A 25,845-nucleotide genomic window follows, 5' to 3' on the forward strand; every position below is an offset into this window, starting at 1 on the left:
ATGGATAAGAGAGGACTGGATTCAGGTTGAATAAAATGGCCTAATAGATATAATTTTCACACTGTAAAAATTGCTAGAACAAGTAACTTATAGGCATCGTTATAGATGATGAAAGCCCTCTATTAGTCTATTACATTAACTCTATATTTCCCATCCATTAGAACATTGGTTGGTATCTTATTTAATTTTTAACTTTATTGTTAAACGACATTGCCCTTGTGTTTTTGTTTTGATTGAAGCACTCTATGTTTATTGAGCATATGATTGAGGGTTATGTAATACTTCTTCCTTTGACTTTTTCAGAAATAATGCAGGTAGAACGTACAAAGTCAAGACCTGTGGCAAGTAGTCTTTTGACCCCATTTCAAGGACTCTCTTTTCTTGGATTTCAATTGCTTTTGGGTCTTGGGATACTTTTGCAACTAAATAATTATAGGTAAGTAAATTTTGAATTGCCAAAATATATGTCTAGGCCTCTAGGGTCTATGTGTGTTATGTTGGGACATAGGCGATTAAATATGTAATATCTTGATTAACTAAGAAGAAGATAGCGCCTTAAGATTCATGATCTGTGGTGCATGTCCTTCATTATGGTAGTATAGTCCTGATCACAAAAGCTGGCAGACAAATTTACCAAGACTGTTCCCTTGAAGAGACCTTGAATGTATTAAAAAAAGGGAGGAAAGTAGGTTAAAATGCACACAATGTGAAAGATAATCTCTTTTGAACTTCTGGCACGTAAAGTAGGTGACTTTTTCTTTATTACCAAGACTGTTTCTTTATCAAAGTAGCTTAGCAGGTGCGTCTCCTGCATACTAGCCTCTACTGCATATTAGTGTTGTCAAAATTGATTCAATTATTTAAAATTGATTCAATTGCACAAGGAAGATATAGCACTGGCTATATCCACTTCCGAACCCTATCTAAGAAAGAAGGTAAAGTGTTTCTATATAGTATATATCCTGCAAAACTGAGAACATTGTTGTGTTCTGGACAAAGACTGATCCCTTTTCTTCAAAAGAGAATTTTGCTTCAAGCCTTCAAGTAACTTGCAATTGCTATGCATCCCTAAACTTGAGTGTGCATGTTGGCATTATCTCCTTTGCAGGCATATTTAAATTCAGATGAAGTGTGAACGAATGGATCTTGCTAATATTTCTAATATTTTTTTGGCTTGCGTACTTTTCACAGCTGTGTTTTGGGTGCTTCATCCTTGTTTCTCGTCTTCTTGTATCCCCTTATGAAGAGGTTTACATTCTGGGTAATGATTTTTCTCATTTCTAATTTCTTCTGACTGGTTTTGTTTTTGTTTTTACTTTGTTATTACCTTTGATGCATAATCTCATTATGATTTTATATGGCGCTCTGATGCTATATTGGTTACTGGTTAGTCTCAAGCCTATCTAGGGTTTACCTTTAATTGGGGGGCTTTGTTAGGATGGGCAGCAATTAAAGGAAGTCTGGATCCGTCTATTATGCTGCCACTTTATGCCTCTGGAGTTTTTTGGACCCTTGTGTATGATACTATCTATGCACATCAGGTAAAAACAGCATTTCTTCTTGAAAGATGTAAGCCCTGTGACTTTGCTCCTCTGTTCTGTCTTTTAATTGTTTCTTTATTGCATTAATGTATGGGATCTGGCAAGAAGATGGCTTTACGTGTTTTTTGCTTCTTATTACTGCACTTCTTCATGTTGATGGGCTTAAAATGCTCTTCTTCAGATATGGGATGTGTAAAAGTAATGATATGATTTGCATTTCAACCATGTTCAGACGATTATATTGTCTCTAACAGTTTAGGTGTTATCAAACAAAGAACTCAATGACAAGACTGCTTGGTATTGTCCACATGAATAAAGCAGTGTTATCAAAATTCGTGTGCCGTCTAATGATGTTTTCTATCCTTGGCATGCAGGATAAAGAAGATGACCTAAAAGTGGGAGTTAAATCAACAGCTTTACGCTTTGGTGATTTGACAAAAGAATGGATTACTGGTTTTGGGTTTGCATGCCTTGGTAATGTTGCTCTCAGTGGTTTTAATGCTGAACTAGGTATCTTTTTTTATAAATATCATCCTGTTCTCTATTCTCATGACTATTTGGGTTGCAATGATGGTTTTTTTACCTCCTGATTCATATGACTGGAGCAGGTTGGCCATATTATGCATGTCTAGCTGCTGCATCCGGACACTTGGGCTGGCAAGTATGGAAGTTGACCTTTCATCGCGTGCTGATTGCAATAGGAAGTATGTTTGGCAGTATTTAAGTTAATGATTTAATTATCCAAACAGCCCATCTTCTGATAGGATCTCAAATATTACTTTATTGGCTTGAACATCAGTTGGAGCGTCACAATGTTTTTATTTTTCTAATGGCCAATGCCATGGAAAAGCAAATTTGAGATTATCATAAACTTCTTCAAAATTAATTTTCAGTTTTTTAAAAACATAATTTTATGACTTTGCTACTAAGACTTGATGGCATATTTAGTTTTGTGTCCTCAGAGCTCAATAGGAAACCCTCCAAAATGTAGTGATTGCTCTATTTTTTAGGTGTTTTAATGTTGATTGCAATATGGTAAAAAGCTTCTGATGTATTAATTAGCTTAATTACAGTATAAAGTTCATTTCAATTCTCTTAAAAGTTGAACATATGACCTGACTTTTGTACCTATTTTTTTTCCCATCTCTTCAGATTTGTCTCAAATAAGTGGTTTGGAGCTATCGTATTTGGTGGGATCCTTGCTGGGAGGCTTTCATCACAGTGGTAAATTTTGCCTATAATATTGGAATAGCAAATCAAACACTGTGCGCATTCCAAATATGACCTTCCTATGACGTATCTGATTACATCTTCGTAAACTTCTGTACGTTTTTCTTCTATACCATGTTTTAAAAGACCACTTCGTATTACATGTTTAAATATGTTCTATTATCATTAGTTTTATCAAAATCTAGTTTCCTTGAGATAATTCAGTGAAACAGTTGAAGTAGAAGAGTCAGGAGCCAGTAATCATACAAGAGTTGCTAACAACTAACTCTTTGACACACTTTTTTACTTTTAAGTTTTAATCACACTTCTTAGTACATGAGGAAAGTATGATGTGGCATGATTCTTAAAGATGACCCCACCTAGTTGAAAAGTGCTTGGTTGTTGTTATTGTTTTATTATTGAGTAATTTTTATGTGGATCCCCTTAATTGATGGTGAAACTGTTAATTTTTCTCAATAATAAAGCGCGTGTTAGACAGCATGTGTCATAGAGGATGTTAATGTTAGTATTCCTGTAATTAAACTTGAAGGTTCATTTTGGTGGTGTTTGATGAAGCTAATGGAGGCGCTTATGTGTCATTATATGTCAACGACAATTTGTTGTATGGTTAACTAGTTGATTGACTTGATGAACTAGTTATTAAATAGTTTCCTTCAATATATCTGCAGAAGGCACTGTGAGCTTACATGAATAAGACTTGAAAGAAGTACATGATTGTCTTTTGGTGTGCACAACCTGGACACTGGATCTCCTTAGACTTGAGGTTGTGACTTGTGACAAAGAAATCAACAGGGAACCTTCCCAGTTTGAATTATTGGAAAATACTGCAAGCGGGAGATGCCAAGGCACAGTAGCTGCCATTTGAAGGTTCAAGCTATGGAGTCGGTGAATGTTCAGGGGCAGAGTATTGATAGGCGCCCTTGGTTAATTAGTTATTAATTTACTTAGTTAGTTGAGATAGTTTTAGTTGGTTTGAGAGAGTGAGCGAGAATGTTATAAATAAGAGAGACTTAGAGAGAAATAACATCTTTGGGATCATTTATGCTCTCTCAAGTAACCTGTAAATTCTTAGCGTTACTTCAGTTTACTTTTCTTCTTTAATGGCGGGTACCTATCAATTAGTCCACTCAGGTTTAGACGAGTAAAAGGGCATCATATTTGTTACATAATGACTTTAATTATTGATTATTGGCGGTACATGGGGTATTTTTCATGTAAGAAAAATCAGACACATTGAAAAACTTGTAATACAATTCAAGAACAAGATTGAAAATAAAAGTTGTTACAAAGATTCGTCTCTCTGCATTGACAACAGAATAGAGCACATATCTTTGGAATGTTGTACAAGTTAATGTCTATGTTTTCTTTTTCCATAGATAATAACATGCCTCAGTGTTTGCAACTAGCGTGCATGGATTAGTGGTGACAGAGTTCAAAGCAGGGTAACTCTAGAAACTCTCCCAAAAAATGAATATAGCTTTCCATGGTTGAACCAAACATGCCATAAAAGAGTTTGAAGATTTGTGAAGCTTGTTTCAAGCCGATAACATGCTAACGAGGTCTTTGGCAGAGTGGATCAAAACAATTACTCATGTCATCAATTGGTTTCCACAAGCCAAGTTAGGATTTATTTTTACTGTATGAGAAGTTATAGAACCATAAATTATGGGGAGTAATTTCTTGTTATTTGGTTGCATATGCTAAGTTTTTCTCTTCAAGCATTCTAAGGAGCATGTTTAAAAAGAAAGAAGTACGTTGCATCATTGTTAGGGTATGGCAGTTTAACAAGGTGATGCTGCATATCTTTTTTGTTTTGTGGTCCAAATGCTACATATCTTGAAAAATGTTGTTTATTGAAGCTTCCCGTCAGTGGCTTGCAGTAAGTAGTGTCCATGTCTAAGACCTTAGCTTAGCAACAGAAATTGGATATAGCGCGGTAGAAGAAGAGTGAAGTGTTGAAGTTCAAGTGTGAGACTAAGGACTAAAGATTAAGGGGAACTTTTGACCAACTCATTTACAAGTTGTGATAACCTGAAAAGGTTTAAATAGAGGGTTATGTAAAAGCTAAACTTAGAAGAAGAAGAAGAACGATATCTATGAGACAGAGTATCTCCTACTCCTCCCAGTTTTACCCTCCCTAGACTTCCTAACCGATTTCTGGCGTTTACCTCGACCTTGACTGCTAAACATGGCAATTCTCCCTATCCCCTTAGAAATAGAGGTTAAGAATGTTCTTCCATTTCCCACCTTATGAATCATGCCTTGTTTCATGAACATCTGCTCCTTCTCCAACTCACTCAGCCTCACCCTCAATCTCGAAATCTCTAGCTTCAGCTCTCGGTTCTCCCGCCGCAGAGAAGCGTAGATTTCCCTTGGCGACATGGCAGCACTTGGAACACCGCTGCTTATTCTCTATGATAGCAGCCCATCTCCTGAACTCCCTGACAGCGCATTCTTCAAACGCAGCTGCTCAACATACAGGACTTGCACCACCATCTGCACTGGAAACCTATCGTTCTGGGCAGCATGGTTGCATGCTTCTTGAGACAGCTTCTGGCAGTCTATAAACTTGCAAAGCTTCTTGCATTCTTGTTCTGTCAATGTTGTATGTGCCTGAACAAAAAGAGGTGTTGTGTTTTGTCAACATGAAGAAGGAAAAATGAATAACAAACACACTTAACTGATTAGTTTTTGGGGATTACTATTCGAATCACGTTTTTCTCTCCCTTCACCAGCCCACCTGCATGTGATTGGTTCAGGGAGAGAAACCCGCTAAACGAATAGTAATTCCCTTTGTTTTGTAAGTGTAACTGTTGCATGATTGAGAATGAAGTTTGACTAGAATGTGCTCTCAAGTGCGTGTTTGGAAACCCCTTATATTAAATTTTGAAGTCAAAATCAATTCTGGGGATCTGAGTTGTAGAACTGATTCTGATGAAAGAGAAGTTGATCCAAAAATGCTATAACTATTAGAAACAGACAAGGATTTTCCCTTTAGTTGAAGCAAATTTACCTTCAAATAAATGTCGACAACTCTACATAGGCCATCATCAATGACACGAGCATAAATAGGAAGTGCCACTATCAAAGCAATGAATTTCGGTAGACTTAAGCAAGGATCAGGAGCAATTTATGCTAAATAAGCATCCATAAGCTGTTAGGAACCAATGTAACAGTAAAGGAAATGAGTACTGAAAAGTAGAATGGAGTAATATTAATGGTAGAAAGGAAAACAAATGCAGAAGCAAGCTTCTACCCCAGAGTATAATACTCCTATAGAGAGAAGAACCCTCTATCCAATTCTTACTAGCTAATTCTCTCAATACCCCTCCTCAACTAACAGAAGGCCTATATGAGGACTCTCCCCCACGCACACCTCACCTCTCTTCCGCACTTTCCGTAACTAACTTCTCACCCTAAACCCTCTCTCTCTCATCCAGCTCAGAGATTCCCTATGATTCACTCTTTTTTGTTCCTTCTAACATAAACCTGTCAGACTTTGGGCCTGGCCTCATGTGTTGTAGCCCATTTGTCACTTGGAGTTCCATCAATGCCACCGGGTTGAGACATAACCTTGTCCTCAAGGTTGAAAGTGGGAAATTGGTTTGAAAGAGTGTACTCATCCTCCCAAGTAGCTTCATCCACACTCTTCCCTTGCCATTGCACCAGATGTTGTTTAATGTCCTCTCCATGTTGGTGTATAGTGCGAGATGCCAGTATACTACCCGGTGCTACCGTGGTTGGAATTTCAGCCTCAAGTCCCTCCGGTAACTCTTTTTCTACCGAATAGCTGCCAATAGCCTTCTTCAACAGTGAGACGTGGAACACAAGGTGGATGCGAGAAGTGGAAGGTAAACGCAGCCTGTACGCCACTGCCCCAATGCGTTCCAGAATTTCAAAAGGCCCATAGTAACGCGGGGAAAGTTTGGGGTTGATGCGCTGAGCTACAGATTGTTGTCGATGAGGCCTTAATTTCACAAACACCCATTCACCTAGCTCAAACTGGCGGTCTTTGCGTTTCTTATCAGCTTGAAATTTCATTTGACCCTGAGCACGGAGAAGGTGATTCTTAAGTTGTCTCAAAGCTTCGTCCCTATCCACTAGCTCTCGAGCCACAACTTCCACCTTCGTTTCCCCCATGGAGAAGCGCAACATAGTTGGTGGGGCACGACCATAAACCACCTCAAAGGGTGAGACTCCAGTAGAAACGTGGTATGTTGTATTATACCAATATTCTGCCAATGGCAGCCAATGAACCCAGGTGCGAGGTTGGCCCGTTATAAAGCATCGCAAATATGTCTCCAAACAGCGGTTTATGACCTCGGTTTGGCCATCCGTCTCCGGATGGTAAGCAGTACTCATGGTCAAATGAGTACCCTGCAATTTAAACAACTCAACCCAGAAATGGCTGACAAAGATAGGATCACGGTCACTTACTATTGCTTTAGGAATGCCATGGAGACGCACCACTTCCCTGATAAAACTTTCTGCTATGCCGCGGGCTGAAGTGGGGTGTTTCAAAGGAATGAAGTGAGCATACTTTGAGAGACGATCAACCACTACAAAAACCGCATCAACGCCTTTGACTTTAGGCAAACCCGTGACAAAATCCATGGATAATTCCTCCCAAATTTTCTCAGGAATGGGGAGAGGCTGGAGTAAACCTCCTGGTGACGCAGCCAAGTATTTTTGGCGTTGGCAGACATCACAACCCTTGACAAACTGTTGAACCACTCCCTTCATGCCAACCAGTGATAAGCGCATAATTGATACACCTTACGTGTGTCTTTCTAAGCTTCATTATATACATTTTTGTGCTTAATTGTTAGGACTTAGCCATGTTTTGACCATTAGTGTTTATTTGGATTATTCATGGAAAAGAGCTTAATTCTACACTTTTAGTTTCTGTGACTGTTTTGCTAGAACAGGTTGAATATGGAGCTAGAGATATCGAAATAAGGCCCATAATATGTCGTTGGAAAGCTCACTCGAAGCCCTACAACTTTAATGTTCAGCACAATTCTAGAATCAGCCTCTAACTTGGTCAGAATGGCCTTGCAAAGTTGCTGTCGCTAATCCCGCGAGTCTGGAATAGTCTGCACTAAAATGATCATATCTTGGGCTACAGAACTCCGAATTAGGATCCGATTAAAGGCCCGCGAAGCTGACTTAAAGAGCTACAACTCTCATGTTTACCTCAATTGAAGATTCAGACTTCTTGTGGGACCCGCGAATGCCTGATTGTTCAGCAGCTTACTCCTTAATGTGGGCCTGATTTTGTGAAGATTTAGAAAAGATTTAGATAACAAAGATTGTTACTTGATGAACAAGTTTATTGTAACACCCCGATTTCGGTGGCGTCACTTTAGTAACCAAAAGAAAATACTTTAAGCGGAAAAACGTGAATTATTTTTTTTCGACAATATAACTAAAGACAGAAAGCAATAAAACTCCCCAACAAAAGATAAAAGGAACTACTATACAACTATATATACATGCCTCGCTAAACACTACCACGTCACGAGTAACCTCCAGTGACGGGTGACAGAAAAAGAGTAACGCCCGAAGGCAATATGTACAGTCCAAGATAAAGATACTGTGTCCGCAACACTAAACTACAAAATCTGAGAGCAAGTTGGCCCAGCGGCCTAAGAAAAGACCCCCTAAATCCAACCAGCTCTCTGTGATCTCCATAGGAAACCACACAAAAGCTACCGGTAGGAAAACTACCCTGTCCCCAAAAACGGAAACATGACGGTCAGAGCATCGACACTACTCCTACACTATCCCTACCCGAGGAGCCCACACTAGCACTCGATCCTACACGCTAGCGCGGTCGTCATCCGAATCTGCATCCAGGACGACTAGGTCGACGTACTCAACACTGCCCTCTCTGTCCACCCTAATGCGCTCCTGCACTTGACTCTCGGGCTCGGGGCCCGGAACGAGATCCGCGACGACAGCAGCAGCAGTAGACGGACTAGACTCCGTCGAAGCCCCACCTACTGGCACCTCCTCAGAGGGGTCCTCATCATCTGAAGGGGATGGTGGCGGTGGAGGTACTCCCAAGCCGGGTCCACAGTGTACTCCTGGAGGCAGGTTGAAGCTCACTATGTGCCTCCTCATCACTCCCTCCGTCAAGCGTCCAAATCGGTCGACACGGTCCTCCATGATCCGACCGGTGTAGGTCGCACGGTGGCCCTCGGGATCGACCACCCATGCACCTGGGTCGTCTTGATCAAGCATCTCGTACCTGGTCCCCCCCGACGGGCTGACCATGGTAAACCAATCCCCCATACTCATCTGACAAATGGCGTAGTCCGCCCAAACACACACAGCAGACGCGAGGGTCAACTCCAAAGAATTATATAATTAATAAAACCAGATATAATTATAGGATAATAAATACTCGCCTCTCAGGCTTATACGTTTGGGATAGCTTCCTAGGGTTGCATGTATCACAATGAATATAAAGAGCCATAAAAACAAGTAGCATGCCTCAAAAATAGGATAAACAGTTACCAATCACACTCAGCAACTAAGTCAGCATGTATGTTGCATGAAATGCAATGCTGGGTAACAAAATGCATTCCGGAAGAAGGATGGACATCAACGAGGCGGCCCTAACACCAGCCACGGTGGGTACCTTCCTGCTCGCGTGTCTCTTACACCACACAAAAGTAGTCAGATCAGCAGTGAACCCGTAGGTCTGCCATTCCGTCTGCTACTGAGGACCACCGTAGTGTCCTAAATATGGAAATCCGGGTCTTATGACCATTTTGGAATCCACCGAGGTCCGGTATCACGCCGTGTATTAACCTCAAAATGAGTGCATGAATGCAAGTGATTAGCCAAACAACGTCTCCGACCTCACCCGACACGTCGCCACGTGTTCTAGATAACTTAAAGTCTCTAAAAGAATACCCTAAGGTAAATGTCGATTCTGCGACAAAATACAATTAATCATAAACAAAAGAGTGCAACCACTCACGACAACTCTTCGAGTCATCAATGCTCTCACGAAGTCTCTCGCTTCTGTGGAGTCTCACACATTCACAAAGTCTCACGCTTCAGTGAAGTTTTATGCTTTCACAAGGTCTCACGCCTCAGTGAATTTACACACTTGCACGAAGTCTCACGCTTCAATGAAGTTTCATGCTGTTCACGAGGTCTCACGCCTCAGTGAAGATCCATGCTTTCCACAAGGTCTCACGCCTCAGTGGAGTATCACGCATTCACAAGGTCTCACACCTCCGTGAAGCTTCTCGGCTCATCCCTTGGATGGCTAAACAAACTGCTCCCAGAGCGAATGAGTATCAACATACCCAGAACTCGAAATCTTCTCAACACTTGGATCCGACGACACTTCTCGTTTTCCAAAACTAAACTTCAATCCAAAGCTTGCATCCGAGATTGTTATCTTTATTTAAAGGTTTAGAGGTTGTTTAATATCTTATGAATTTTCTTTATAAAAATAGCTCTTTTTAGTCTTATCGTATTCCCTATGAGTTTCAAAGTTCCCATAAACCCAAGTAATTCCCTGAGAAGGTCTCGATCCATTGGAGCATGACAAGGTCCGAACTCCGTTCGTCCTTTTAAAACTCTCTCAAAATCTCATAAAAATTCGGCATGACCTGCCCGTAAACCTCACTCTTCAGAATCTCAGGTACAAGTGGAATAGCATAAATAAAACAGCTCAGTCAAAAGCATAAACAGCATATTCCAACACATCCTAAGTTAACCATGTAGCACATAGCATGTGAATCATTTAGCACACAATATCATGGCCTCAAGTACTCAACAAGGTCGGCCGAAGCCTCAGAGAACAATTCAGACATTTAGCAATTAAGTGCATAACACATAGATCAAGTCGAACTTGTCGACACCTAAAGCATTATCTAGTAATTCAGAGAGTAGCCCTCACCGGTGGGTCTTCCAGCTTCTTCCTCAAGATGTTCTCCAAACTCTTCTCCTTGATTTCTGGGAATCTCCTCAAACGAACCTTAAGCAAAAATCACAGAAATCAACACCAAGAGTCAGAAACTCAGCAATCAAAGAGTCCTAGGGTTACACAGTACACTACTACCTCCTTGGTACGACAATCTAACGCGTTAAGACAAGTTTTCGAAAAATCGGATTCTCCTCCCCCCTTGATATAGCTCTCGGCCACTTTCCTTAATTGGGAGGGTCGATTTTTCTTCGATCAAACTTGGTTCCTAGGTTAACATAAGCCGTAACTAAGACGGTTCTAGGCTCGGAAAAATTTTCGGATCGAAAACTGATATAGGGGCAGTTTGGTCATTATTTTTAGCTCAGAATTTCAAAATTGGATTTTTGAAAAACAAATTGGATGGGGACGTCCACAACGACGTTTATGACGACAAATCCTACTAGCACTAAGCCAAGTCGATAGATTAGAGCGTAAAGGTTGCGACTTTGCCGAAAAATGGGTATTTAGGGTAGAAATTGATCCCGGCGGCATTTCGTCGACATTTGACAAAATCTAATCCGCAGAACACGCTCAGGAGCATGCAGGGAAGAAGTTTAGACGCTGAAATCAGCTGATTTGAACAGTTTTTCAAAAACCTCAAAATTTTGAACTCAGAAAGTCGCAGGAGAAATGGACAGAAACGACGATTCGAAGGAGAGTATAGATTACCTACCTCGAGGTCTTCGATTAGTGACGATCGGTGAAGCAAACGGGCAAGAAACGACGAAGATCCGGATCTCTCTCTCTCTCTAGGAACTCGCGGTTTTGGGGGTGGGGAAAATGGGTTTTTTTGCAAAAAATCTAATTTTCAAGCTATTTATAGGTTTTGGAAAAAACGGAAAAATGATTTTTTTGCGATTCCGATTTTTCCTGCGCGTTCCTCTGCGCATTCTAAGATAGGTTCTGGCGACAGAATTCCAGAACTCAAAACAGGATTCTTGGAATTAAACCAAAAGATCCAAAATCGGCATAAGTCGGTGCAAGTCGGTTTATCCCGAAAAACTACTTTTTGCAGTGATCGTCGGATGAGAAAACTTCCTTCTGAAGAAAGATTAGGAACGATGAGAGAAGTAGGAGAACGCGGGTGGAATCTTCATTTGAGTTTCCGGATAGAAAAAGTCTTCATCGTCTGTCGATCTTAGGTTTTTCGAACTATCAGGGATTCCGTTTCGGCAAACTTCCGAGAATTGGAATTTGACGTTCGTACTTTCCAGGATTTCGCATCGAAATGGTTGTTTAAGGACGGAAAAGAGAAGTTCTAACATTTCTCTGAGGATTTTTTTGGAATTAGTTTCCATCGTGTCCTAAAGCGTAAATTAACTATTCACTAATACCTTCGACCTAGGATTAAGCGTATGTTAGTCGTGCTATAACTCTTTCGGTTTTTCGATACATTCTTGGACTTTTCCTGAACCTCTTTCCTTCCCAAATTTATCTTAATCAAATAACTCTTTTATTTTATTCACTTATCCAAAGCGTTAAAACTTGGGCCTTACATTTATTTATTAGTATAAATAAGTGAGTTTAGGCTTTTGTTAGATCTCACCACCTTACCACCACCTCACCACATCTCACCATCACCTCCTCCACCTCCTCCTAATATCTCTCTCCATCTTTTCTAGTATGAGTTGCTAAACTCCATAGTTAGTCTTAGGATTTTTAATATTCTTGTGTTTGCAAACTTGAGGTTCTGTTCTTAATGCAAATTTCTTCTTTATTAATTCTCTTCATCTCTATTTCTGATCTAGGGTTTGCTTAATTCCGTAGTTTTAGAAATAAGAGTTGATGCATGTTCGTTTAGTTCATGTTAGTCCGTAACTGTTTCTTAATCGCTTAGTTTAGGAAACTGTGAATTGATTTTCGCTTAGTTAATCAACTCTCACGAATTAGGGAAACAATAAGGAAGAATTAATCTTTTGTAACCAATGAAGGTTTGTTGCACTTGAATGTTATAATCCGATGACTGACACTTTCTTTTATCTGAATTAAATCTCTTATAATTTCTGTTTGTTACCTTCTATCAAATCAATCAAAAAACCCCCTTTTTAATTGTTTTGTTTTACTCTAATATCAATTAATAATTTATCAAGTCCTTGTGAGATCGATCCTGGTGTTCATCACCTTGTACTGCATTCAAAGCAAAATACTTTGGCACGCATCACGACAGTGCGTTCGTCAAATTGACGCCGTTGCCGGGGACTTCGGTGATTATTAATTGTTCTTAGAGTATTTTTTTTCGTTTTTAGTTTAATTTATTTTATTTTTATATTTTATATTTTTATTTTCGTTTTTATTAAAAAAAATAAAATAAAAGAGCAGCGGTTACTATTAGATTTTATTTTATTTATTATATTTTATTTTATTTATTAGATTATAGGTTGTTTTTGGTTTTATATCTTTTCTTTTATATCTATCTCATATCTTTGATCTCAATCTCATATCTTTTAATTCTCTTTTCTATCCTTTATTTTTTTATATCTCTATCTTCTTTCTTCTTTCTATATCTTTTCTCTCTTTTATTTTATTTTGCTATCTTTTTTATCTTCTTTCCATTTAATATTATTCTTATTATTATTACTATTTGTTTTGTTTCCGTATACTAACTTTAGTTTTTTTTCGTTTCAGAGATAATTACGTTTTTTGTTTTAGATTTTTTTTTTCTTTTTTTTTCGTTACTAACGTTTTTTTTTCTTTTCCACTAACATTTTTTTTTAATTATCTTTGTTTGTGGTGAAATTTTTTTTGGAAGTAAGGGAACAAGTGTTGGTTTGTGGAGCTTTTGCAGTGATGGAAGCTAAACTTGATGAGCTAGAAGCCAAACTCGACGATATACAATTTTCTGTTACACAAATGTTGCTCAAGAGCCATCAACAACAGTTTGAGTCACCTCAATGTTATCCACAAGAGAATTTTGAAAATATTTGGTGTGACCCACCTTGCTATCATCCACAAGGGCAATTCCAACAGCCTATATATGCACCACCATGCTACTACCTGCAAGAGGAATTTCAATATCCTTTTCATGATCCACATCATTCACAAGAGGAATTCCATCAACCTTGGAATGATCCACCCCAATTTTTGGAAGACCTTTCAAAGCAATATGAAGCAAACCAAGCCCAGTTTCAACAACCTCGACACGAGGAACCTTCCATATTGCAAGAAATTCAAGACATGTTGAACCAAATGTCTGCAAATCTCAATGCAAATGCTAATCAACACCTGCAAGATACTGCGAATTCACAAGCTCCAGTTAACGAGCTAGTTGCACGCGCTCCCACGTTGCAACATGAAGCTGATGCAGAGATTGCTGATGAAGTTAATCCTTGTGATGATACTCATCTTGATGCTAAGACTAATGGTTCTAGTGATGCTAGTGAGTTTGAAGTTGATTTTGCTTCTGATGCTGATTCTAATGATGAAGCCAACCAACAAGAAATACATCTCCCTCTTCCACAAAGAACTTATGAGAATGAGAAGATGTATCATGGTGAAGAAGAAAATAAGTTGTTGGATGATTTCAAGAAGTGTTTTGCAGTGGATGAAGTTAAAAAGATGGATGTAGAACGTAGATCTAAATTAGCAATTTTTCCACATAAGCCGCTTTTAATTAATCTAGATATTTTTGATAAAGTCGTGCTTATTGGAGAGTCCGTTGATTGCAAGGAGCCCACCTCAATGGAGGAATACTTTTTGAAACCTCTACCGAAGCCTCCAGACGAAGAGTTGATTGTTGAATGTACTAATTTTTCATTTACTCTTATTTCAGGTGATACACATGCTCGAAAAAAGTTTTCACTGAAACTGATCATTGTCATGAGACATGCTGAAGGTGCTAGAAAGCAGTTTGTGTTTGTTCAGCCTTTTGATGAGGAGATCCCTCCAAAGCCACCTGACTTGTGGATTGTTGTTGTTGTGCCTCAAGACTATGAGCTTCCGCTTAATGCAAGGCCTCCACCAGATCCAGGTGATAGCATTTTCAAAGCATTACCAGGTTTCATGCCTCACCAGCTCCCTTGATCCCTGGTTTTTTCTAACCTTTCTCTTTTATTTCACTTGTCTAATTTATTTGATGATTTGTGCCTCACATTGTGGACAATGTGTGATTTAAGTGTGGGGGTGGGAATCTTATTTAGGAGTAGTAGAACCTCAGTTAGGATAGTTTGCAATTTCAATTTATTTGCTTTGTTTTTATTGTTTTCAATAAAATAGTTCACACTTTTTCAATGAGTTTTAGAGATGCTGAGTTTGTGAGCAATGTAACCACTTTTCTGTTAAGTTTCATGTCTCTTTTGGATGAAGTTGCTTGCATTTTGAGTTCATCATGATTTGCATTGAGAACTGATTTGTTGGATTCATTGTGTTATATGCTTGCCATGTGAGACTACCTTGTGAGATTTTGGACCAAACACTTGAATGGTAATATCTTTGCCATGATTCTCTTCTTTCTTGTGTGATTTCCTCATGTTTATATGCACTGCAGAACTTGATTTGATTCTGACTCAAATTGTTGTTCATTTTCATACTTTGATGTGATAAGGCATTCTTTTTCATTAAGCTACTGGCCTAAAAAGCTAACCTTGCATGTTTTAACCTTTGTTTTAACCCCTTTGAGCCTAATATCTCTATTCTTTTGTAGCTCATTACAAGCCTAAGTGAAAAGCAATGATGATACCTTACCTTAGGAAATGTAAGAGCTTTGGAGTTGACTTGGGAATGAGTATTCAACAAGTGCGGGGGTGATTTATTTGAATGCATGGTCTAAGTTTCTCTAAAGAGGTACCTTCCTTGTGGATAAATTGTAAGCAAGCAAAACAAAAAAAAAAAAGTTGAAAGAAAAACAAGAAAAATATGCAAATGTCAAAAATGAAAAAAAAAGAAAAAAAAAGTGAAGTTACAAAGTGAAGGAAGGTACTCTTACAAAAGGAAAAGAAGTGAATGTTATAAAAAGAAGTTGTGAAAATGAAGAATGTGTTAATTCTTGGGGTTGTGAGTAAGTTTCATTGAATTATTCCTCATTGCTCTTATTTTTCCTGAGGTTTTAACTCTGAATATCTTTCATAAATCCTTCCTTGACCTTAGCCTCAGTACAACCTTCAAAAGTCCTTTGATCTTTGTATGCATTTGTTCAATTTAATTGGTGTGTTAGAATCTTGTCAAGCCTATGATAGATGCATGTTTTCATGAGATGATGAGAGTTGCTTAAGCATGATTAAACACAAGCCCAAACACTTGAGAGTAGAGAGTATAACACTTGCATCCAACTTTGATGTTCAATTTGCGATTTCTTGTTGGCTTGGAATGTAGGTGATGAAATCTAATTTGTCTAATCTTTGTGGAAAATGAAGTGGTTGTTTTCTTGCTCATAAATCTGAATTTCTACCTCTCAAAGATAAGTGTGAGCTGAGTTTTTATGTTTTAGGAAGTACTTGTTATCATAATTGATTTTCTGAATCTTCTTTGAAGTTAAGGTTTGCCCAGGAGTGCAAAAGGCTAAGTGTGGGGGTATTTGATAAGCGCATAATTGATACACCTTACGTGTGTCTTTCTAAGCTTCATTATATACATTTTTGTGCTTAATTGTTAGGACTTAGCCATGTTTTGACCATTAGTGTTTATTTGGATTATTCATGGAAAAGAGCTTAATTCTACACTTTTAGTTTCTGTGACTGTTTTGCTAGAACAGGTTGAATATGGAGCTAGAGATATCGAAATAAGGCCCATAATATGTCGTTGGAAAGCTCACTCGAAGCCCTACAACTTTAATGTTCAGCACAATTCTAGAATCAGCCTCTAACTTGGTCAGAATGGCCTTGCAAAGTTGCTGTCGCTAATCCCGCGAGTCTGGAATAGTCTGCACTAAAATGATCATATCTTGGGCTACAGAACTCCGAATTAGGATCCGATTGAAGGCCCGCGAAGCTGACTTAAAGAGCTACAACTCTCATGTTTACCTCAATTGAAGATTCAGACTTCTTGTGGGACCCGCGAATGCCTGATTGTTCAGCAGCTTACTCCTTAATGTGGGCCTGATTTTGTGAAGATTTAGAAAAGATTTAGATAACAAAGATTGTTACTTGATGAACAAGTTTATTTATTAGTATAAATAAGTGAGTTTAGGCTTTTGTTAGATCTCACCACCTTACCACCACCTCACCACATCTCACCATCACCTCCTCCACCTCCTCCTAATATCTCTCTCCATCTTTTCTAGTATGAGTTGCTAAACTCCATAGTCAGTCTTAGGATTTTTAATATTCTTGTGTTTGCAAACTTGAGGTTCTGTTCTTAATGCAAATTTCTTCTTTATTAATTCTCTTCATCTCTATTTCTGATCTAGGGTTTGCTTAATTCCGTAGTTTTAGAAATAAGAGTCCGATGCATGTTCGCTTAGTTCATGTTAGTCCGTAACTGTTTCTTAATCGCTTAGTTTAGGAAACTGTGAATTGATTTTCGCTTAGTTAATCAACTCTCACGAATTAGGGAAACAATAAGGAAGAATTAATCTTTTGTAACCAATGAAGGTTTGTTGCACTTGAATGTTATAATCTGATGACTGACACTTTCTTTTATCTGAATTAAATCTCTTATAATTTCTGTTTGTTACCTTCTATCAAATCAATCAAAAAACCCCCTTTTTAATTGTTTTGTTTTACTCTAATATCAATTAATAATTTATCAAGTCCTTGTGAGATCGATCCTGGTGTTCATCACCTTGTACTGCATTCAAAGCAAAATACTTTGGCACGCATCACGACAGTGCGTTCGTCAACCAGTAAACATTTTCAGCAAGCCTGCAATAGGTACGATAGAAGCCAGAGTGCCCTTCCTGTGGAGTGGCATGGAATTCCTGAAGCAACTTTGGAATCCAATAGGAAGAAGCGGACATAACCAATCTGCCTTCATAGCATCAGCCCCTTTGTTGGTTGGCCCGGGCTTGTAGATGATATCAAATTGATATCCCAAAAGCTTTGCAGCCCAGTTTTGCTGATCCATAGTCGTAATTCGTTCATGAAGCAGCTGGCGGAGACTTCTCTGGTCAGTGCATACAGTGAATCTCCTCCCTAGAACGTAAGGTCGCCAGTGTTGAACTGCCAAGACGATTGCCATCAACTCCTTTTCATAGGCAGACTTGGTCAGGTTCTTAGCACTCAAAGCTTTACTAAAGTAAGCAATTGGTTTGCTCTCCTGGAGCAGTATAGCTCCCACACCATTCCCGGAAGCATCACTTTCGATCACAAATGGCTTGGAAAAATTGGGAAGAGTCAAAACTGGCTCGGTGATCATGCGCGCCTTCAAGGTTTCAAAAGCTTGTTGGGCCTCGGGGTTCCACTTAAAAGCCTCTTTCTTTGTGAGATCAGTTAACGACCTTGTAATTTTGCCGTAATCTTTGACGAATTTCCGGTAATAGTCGGTTAATCCCAGAAACCCACGCACTCCCTTCACGTTCTTAGGAATTGGCTATTCAAAAATACTTTGAACCTTGCTGTGATCCATGGCTACCCCTCGGGATGAGACAATATGGCCCAAGTACTCTACTGAGTCTTGCGCGAAGGTACACTTTTTGCGGTTTGCCACCAGCTTCTGTTCTCGCAAGCGACCCAGGACTACCTTCAAGTGTTGCAGATGCAAAGTCCAGCTAGCACTGTAAACCAAAATGTCGTCGAAAAATACAAGGACGCTCTGTCGCAACAGGTCCCGGAAAACTCCATTCATCAGAGCTTGGAACGTCGAAGGAGGGTTCATTAAACCAAACAGCATGACCATATATTCGTAATGGCCTTCGTGTGTTCTGAAAGCCGTTTTATGGACATCCGTTTCCTTGACCAGGACTTGGTGATAACCAGATTTGAGGTCTAGTTTAGAGAAGTAGCGCGCGCCATGTAGTTCATCCAGAAGTTCATCGATCACTGGAATCGGGAACTTGTCAGGAACAATAGCTTTATTTAATTCCTTATAGTCTACACACATTCTCCAGGTGTTATCTTTCTTCTTCACGAGGATCACTGGACTTGAGAAAGCGCTTTGACTATGTCTTATAATTCCCAATTTCAACATTTCCCTGACTTGTTTTTCAATTTCGTCCTTGTGGTGATGGGAGTAACTGTACGGTCTGACATTGACAGGACCCTGACCTGGAACCAGAGTAATTTGATGGTCTTTCTGTCATTTTGGGGGCAGACCCATTGGAGCGACAAACACATCTTCAAATTGTTCCAGGAGGAGAGACAATTGGTGACCTTGCTCCTTTGATAACCGTTCTGGCTCCTCAGCAAACTTGTCTGGTAAATGAGGTCCCATGGGTCCAAGTTCACCAAGGGTGTTGGGAGGAGACTCAATGAAACTCTGCAGAGCCAATTGTTGCAATGGTACCCCTTTTTGCCCTTGTAAGAAAACCCACACTCCTTCTTGTTGAAACCGCATTGTCTGCTTCCCCCAATTCACAAGCATGTCACCCAAAGAAGCGAGCCATGTCACTCCCAACACCAAGTCTAAACCATCAAGGTCAAATAGGATAGTATCCACAGTGGTGTTGTACTCCCCGATCTCGATACTGACTTGTTCGCATTTGCCACTGGCCATCACTTTGCTTCCATCGCCTAGCAGGATGCGCATTTCAGGTGTCGCTTGTATGGTCCACCCCATCGCCTCATCCACCTGCTTGGAGATGAAGTTATGGGTCGCTCCGCTATCAACAAGGATCAGAATGGGTACTCCTTGCAAGGTTCCCTGAAGCTTCATCATATGGGCATGGGTTGGTTCTGCTCCCAGTTTCATCATGCTCAGCTCCCCATCAATCGCGGTTGCATCTACTTCCTCCGTTTCTACGCCCCCCTCAACCTCGTCATCTCCGCTTTCCCCATCCTCGATCAACATCGTCCGCAGCTGGCGATCAGGGCATTGATGGAGAGGATGGAACTTCCCCCCACATTTGAAACAAAGACCTTTCTGGCGTCGATCAAAAAATTCCTGATAAGGTAGGTGTCGGATTCCGCGATTTGGAGGATTTGCTCGCGACAGAAACTTCTCTTCTCATCGCTCGTGTTTTTCATCTTTGTTCTTTACCACAACCCATCCTTGGTTAGAGTCCCGACCCGGTGGGCCTGATTCGGTACCCGAGTGTTGGGCCAGGCGGGTAAACGTACCCGTCCCGTAATGGGGTCGGGTCCCTCCACCTTTTGACCCGTAACTTGTGTGATTCGGGCCATGGAGCTCCGTTTATATAGCCTTGGCCAACGGAATCAGACGGGAACGAGGGAGCGACGCCAACGCTCGCATACTCCGTACCCGAGCACGAATATCCTCCCGGAGACCATGGATAAAGTACCCAAAGTACTGCTCATCAGGTAGATTGGGTGCTTGAGAGAGTAATCGCTCAAACTCTCTAACGTAATCGTCGACGGTACCTCTCTGTTGCAGGTCAGAGAGTTGCTCATAGACATCACCTTTGTTCGCAGTGCCATAACGCTCCAGTAACTCGTTGGTGAGTTTCTCCCAAGTCAAGTCTGGATCTAGGTGAAGCATCGAGTTGAAATAGTGTAATGTTGAGCCCTCCATGCACAGGTGAGCCAAGTTCACCTTCACCGCTGGACTGGTACCCATCACATGGAAATAGACTTCAGCGCGAGCGATCCACCCCGTTGGGTCTTCTCCATTGAACATGGGCAATTCCACTTTCTTAGCGGATTTGCGGAACTCATCCAACAAGCCTCCAACCAAGCGAGTCCATCCTGAGACATAGGAAGGTCCTCCTTGCTCTGTTTCAGATCTGGCCACATAGTGGTTAATCGCACTGCCAGGATCAACACTCTCCACCGATTGCTTCGACAATCGTTGTGTTAACAGGTCCAACAAGCGAGCCTGATTGTTCTCAGCTTGTTCCTGCATGGTGATCAAAGTTGTGGGCAGGTTGACGACTTCAGTTTCGAGAGCTGCAACCTTAGCCTCCATCTTCTTCGCCGGTGGCATTCGTTGTCAAAGCACCGACGTTCGAACACTGGTACTTGCCTCGTAAGAATCCGGCAGGTCGGACCAATTTGTTAGGAACCAATGTAACAGTAAAGGAAATGAGTACTGAAAAGTAGAATGGAGTAATATTAATGGTAGAAAGGAAAACAAATGCAGAAGCAAGCTTCTACCCCAGAGTATAATACTCCTATAGAGAGAAGAACCCTTTATCCAATTCTTACTAGCTAATTCTCTCAATACCCCTCCTCAACTAACAGAAGGCCTATATGAGGACTCTCCCCCACGCACACCTCACCTCTCTTCCGCACTTTCCGTAACTAACTTCTCACCCTAAACCCTCTCTCTCTCATCCAGCTCAGAGATTCCCTATGATTCACTTTTTTTTTCCTTCTAACATAAACCTGGCAGACTTTGGGCCTGGCATCATGTGTTGTAGCCCATTTGTCACTTGGAGTTCCATCATAAGCTGCCCTACTTTTAGCAGAGAACCATGGAAAAAAGAACCGACCTCATCAAATTCATATCCATAATCTTCACTTTCTTCCTCATCAATCCTCTGCAAGAAATTCACCAGTAGCCTGTGAACTGTATCATCAAGCAAAGAACCCCCACTCTGCAGAGATGGTATAAGTAGATCATCAAGTGAAACCATTTCCAACCTTAATGCTATCCTCCTTTCAAGCTCAAGCCTACAAGGATTTGTTAGCACCAACAAACCTCTGGATCTGTTACACATGGATTTGTTTGGTCCTACTAGAGTAGCTAGTATTTCTGGAAGAAGATATTGTATTTTCATAATCGATGACTACACAAGATTTTGTTGGGTTTTCTTCCTAACAAGTAAAGATGAAACCTTTCGAGCGTTCAAGATATTCAACTAAAGAGTTCATAATGAAAAGGGATACTGCATCACAACCATTCGCAGTGATATAGGAGGAGAATTTGTAAATGAATACTTTGAAAAATTATGTGAACAAGAAGGGATAACCCATCAGTTCTCTGCTCCTAGAACTCCTCAGCAAAACGGAGTTGCTGAACGGAAGAATAGGTCACTTCAAGAAATGGCAAGAACGATGCTGAGTGAAACCTCACTACCCAAATACTTCTGGGCTGAAGCCATTGAAACTGCATGCTACATTCAGAACAGAATATCCATGAAGCCTATGATGAAGAAAACTCCTTATGAACTATGGCGTGGAAGACGTCCTACTGTTTCGTACTTTCATCCTTTTGGGTGCAAATGCTTCATACTCAATACTAAAGACAACGTTGGAAAGTTCGACAACAAATATGATCAAGGAATTCTCTTAGGATACTCTACTCACTCTAAAGCTTACAGAGTTTTCAACTCTAGAACGAAAGCAGTAGAAGAATCCATCAATTTCAAGTTTGACGATCACTCAAACGAATCAACTGATCGTTTGGTAAGAGACTTTCTAAATCTTGACCTATCTGATCAAGAAGATGACGGTATCTCCAAAGAAGCTCAACCTTCAGACATCTCACCTACAGAACAGTCCACTGCTCCACAATCAGAAGCTCAAGAACAGTCTGATTGTAACGCCTCGATTTTCGGGTGTCACTTTAGTAACCTATTAAAGTAAATATGCAATATTTTCCAAAATGATTTATAACCATGCGTATATTTTTTTCTTTTCAAATGTATTTCCAAAACATGTCATGCATACTCCCAACTACAAAGGGATTTACATCAAGCCTTGAACAAGGCGAGTACCCGAAACCTCAAATATAAATTTCTAAACCCGTTATGCAAGCTTAAACCAATAATGGTTAGCTCTCTAACTCAAGGCTCTAACTCTACACCCGACTATATTCTTCAAGTCTTCCACAGTTCTTCAAGTTCTCCTCTCCGACTCGTACGAAGGTCAAGCTCCATCGAAGATTCTCCATCGCCTAATAGCGTTAAGCGGCCAAACAACAAGTAGCAAATAGAAAGGGTTAACTCCATGCCATTACCACGCATGAAAGAGAAAAACATGCTATTCAGATATAAGTGCACAACATGGCACATACGCTAGCAACCTAATTCAGGATAGATGACGACATATATTCAACAATATAGATTTAAATCAACTATCAACAACCTCAACAATATTTCTACTCAGATATCAACAACTTAACAACATATATGTTAATTCAGATATCAACAACTTAACAATGTAACATTTATTCAGACATCAACTGAGCAACATATAACAGCTCAGATATCCACAACCTCCACAGTATAGAATCAAATCATATGACAATAATCTCAACAATATAACATCAAATCAAATAACAACAACCTCAATCTATATCATCTAATCAGATGTCAACAACCCCAACAATATCACATCAAACCATATATCAACGACCTTAACAATATAACGTTAAATCAGGTATCAGTAACCTCATCAATATAACGTCAATTCAGATATCGACAATCCTCAACAATATCAATCAAACAATAACGTCTCGCAAGACGGGACAGTCCTGTGAAAATATCCACTCCACTGTCACTAAGTAACGCCTCGAAGGACGGGATAGTCATGTGAAAATATCCACTCCACTACCACTTGATAACGTCTCGAAAGACGGGACGATCACGTGGGACAATATCCACCACATCGTCACTTCAAAAACTCCAAAACATTCCGATAAATAAGCTATCAATATATTTCAAGGCAGATATCAACAAAATCAACAACATATAATTGAATCAGATAATAACATAATTAACCACATAGAATTAAGGCAGATATAAACATAATCAATTGTTAGTGTCCTATAATGCGACTATATGCTTCTACCAATATGGATCGATCAGCAACGTCTCTCAAGATGGGACGATCACGTGGGACAATCACCACCACACCGCCACTTAACGCCACTATGGACGGGACAATCACGTGGAACAATCACCACCACATTGCCACTTTAGGACATCTCGAAAGATGGGACGACCACGTGGGACAATATCCACCACATCGTCACTCTTGGTAGACGGGACAATCACGTGGGACAATCACCACCACATTGCCACTTCAAGTTCAAGCCCTAAATGTCAAGTTAGTCAACAACAATCCTCAACCTCAGTAATCACTCAATCAACAATTCCAAGTCTAATAATCAAGTCAAGTATCAACAATAACCACGTCTTATCCATTAGAACGCAGTAATGACAGAAACCAATAAACGGTCGAAGCCTCTCAGAAAACGGAGACACACGTCTCAATAAGTTTACTCGACCGAGGCCTTTAGAAAACATTTGGCACAAGCCTCAGAAACAGTCAACATAAGCAAGCATACAACATTGAAAGCATACTAACATTTCAATCAATTGCCAATCAAGTTTAAACAACTTCATCTCAAACGCATGCAGTGCGATAAAAGCATGCAAGACTCAAAGACGCGCTAAAACCGAGTTACCCTTACCTCAGCCAATTTCCTGCCTAAACTGCAACTACAATCCAATCACATCCTTGTTTTCCCGTGTCGTCTCGCTTCTTTTTGTCCTTTGGCTTCGTCGCCAAGCGCTTCCGTTATTCATACCCTTCATAAGTAAACAAAGCGTAATTACTAATTGAGCTACCTACTTTCCAAGTCTAATTCCTCACTCGGGAATCCAAACCTAACTGCTCTATCTCTAACCAAATATGTTATCCCTAAAACATTCATTAACAAAAGAGATAATATCCAAACTCTTATTCCCTAACACTTCCAAAAACTTGTTCGACTTTCAAAACCTTTCGCAATCGCTTTCTAACGAATAAATGAGTGTAAAACTTAATCGTCATCTATTTTCATAAACGGATAAACAACGTACGTAAGTAAAGTCCAAAACGGGTTTTCCTACTCCAAAGCATTGTAACATCTTTTTAAAATAAAAGGTTTTCTCATCTATTTTCCAAAGCAACTCTTTGCACTTGAAATAACTAATTTTGTCAAACAATTATAAACTGTACAGCGACTTTGGCTAATTTTTAAATATGTCAAATGCACTCCGAAAAATCTAATATTTTTATTATGGGTTCTTTAACATGTTTTATAAATCCCTGTAAAGTTTCAAGTCGAAATTCGAAGTACAAAATTCATGAAAAATAAAATACTAACAGCAGTTCGTGAGAAATGGGACAGCTTAACCCATGCTGACTAAAATGCATGTAACTCGAGCTACAGACATCGGAACGACATGAAACCGGAGGCAAACGTTTTCTAACGAAAAGCGCTACAATTTTTGTGAAGACTACTTCTTCAAATTCGGTCATTAACACAGTCTAAGAAAGAGTTCAATAGTTCGTAAATTATGACGAGTTTGTCATTCTATAAACCTTAAAACTTTTTATCCGCTCAAATCAATAAGTTCGCAAAACTCAACAAGTACAGCATAAGGTTTGAAATGATACAAATACATCTTGGTACATGAAAGCATATATATATTTTCCTAGGGCTATCCCCAAAACTATCCAGGGCAAGGCCATGATCAATTTAAGCACTTTGATACATTTGCTAAAATTGAATTCCAATTTCTATTTCCTAATTCAGAAAACTCATTAATCCCGGACTAACATTGAACAAAAGCTATACACTAAAGATGCAATAGGGTGGTCCACTACTGTCACATGATTTCTATGTACAGTGTTCAAGTCTTTCTCCCACTACCTCAGTTCTCAAGGCTGTGGGGCTAATCTGAACTCCTCCATCTTCTCTGGTTGTGGTCTCCCCTCTCTCTGAAGGCTAACAAAACTGAACAGCAAAGGCACAACATTCAGGGCATGAAATTCATGAGGTGAACAAGAGAAAGTTAGGTTTTTGAAAGGGGAATTTGAAATTGGAAGGAATGAGAGTTCCTTACCAAAAATTGACCATCAATTCGGCCAGAGGAGGAGAAGAGCTTCTCAGTGAGTCCTCCGGCGAAGGTTGGCCGGAGAAGATGGTGGTTGGCGGCGGCTAGCGGCGGTTTCCGGCGGAGGTTGTCGGAATGGATAATTTCTTTAGGGGTTTTGTAGCGGACGGTGAGGGGAGTTCAGTGGTGGTGTTGATTTCTCTAAAAGCTCAGTGGTTCGCCGGAGATCGGAGCTTGAAGGTGGCTGAAATTAGGGTTTCACTCTCTGT

At 40.0% G+C, this 25,845-nt stretch overlaps 1 protein-coding gene and 1 pseudogene across 1 annotated transcript; one reads left to right on the forward strand and one right to left on the reverse strand.

Annotated features, from left to right (window-relative positions):
* The first annotated feature begins 807 nt into the window (after window positions 1-807).
* Window positions 808-4,024, forward strand: LOC130735240 (4-hydroxybenzoate polyprenyltransferase, mitochondrial-like). Its single transcript, XM_057587315.1, has 7 exons — window positions 808-935; window positions 1,192-1,261; window positions 1,392-1,541; window positions 1,916-2,051; window positions 2,150-2,245; window positions 2,694-2,765; window positions 3,440-4,024. Exons 2-7 carry the CDS (start codon window positions 1,241-1,243, stop codon window positions 3,463-3,465), a joined length of 501 nt encoding a protein of 166 aa, XP_057443298.1. The 5' UTR covers window positions 808-935; window positions 1,192-1,240; the 3' UTR covers window positions 3,466-4,024.
* Window positions 4,025-4,865: 841 nt separating this feature from the next.
* On the reverse strand, window positions 4,866-21,526 carry LOC130736008 (BTB/POZ domain-containing protein At3g08570-like; annotated as a pseudogene).
* Between the last annotated feature and the right edge of the window lie 4,319 nt (window positions 21,527-25,845).

This window comes from Lotus japonicus, chromosome 2 (genome assembly GCF_012489685.1).
Source record: "Lotus japonicus ecotype B-129 chromosome 2, LjGifu_v1.2".
In the NCBI taxonomy this organism is placed as follows: domain Eukaryota; kingdom Viridiplantae; phylum Streptophyta; class Magnoliopsida; order Fabales; family Fabaceae; genus Lotus; species Lotus japonicus.

Coding starts and splice junctions, on each gene's coding strand:
- LOC130735240 (XM_057587315.1), top strand. CDS start 1,241: ATGAAGAGGTTTACATTCTGG. Junction 1,542..1,915: donor ATACTATCTATGCACATCAG/GTAAAAACAGCA, acceptor CTTGGCATGCAG/GATAAAGAAGATGACCTAAA. Junction 2,052..2,149: donor TGGTTTTAATGCTGAACTAG/GTATCTTTTTTT, acceptor TGACTGGAGCAG/GTTGGCCATATTATGCATGT.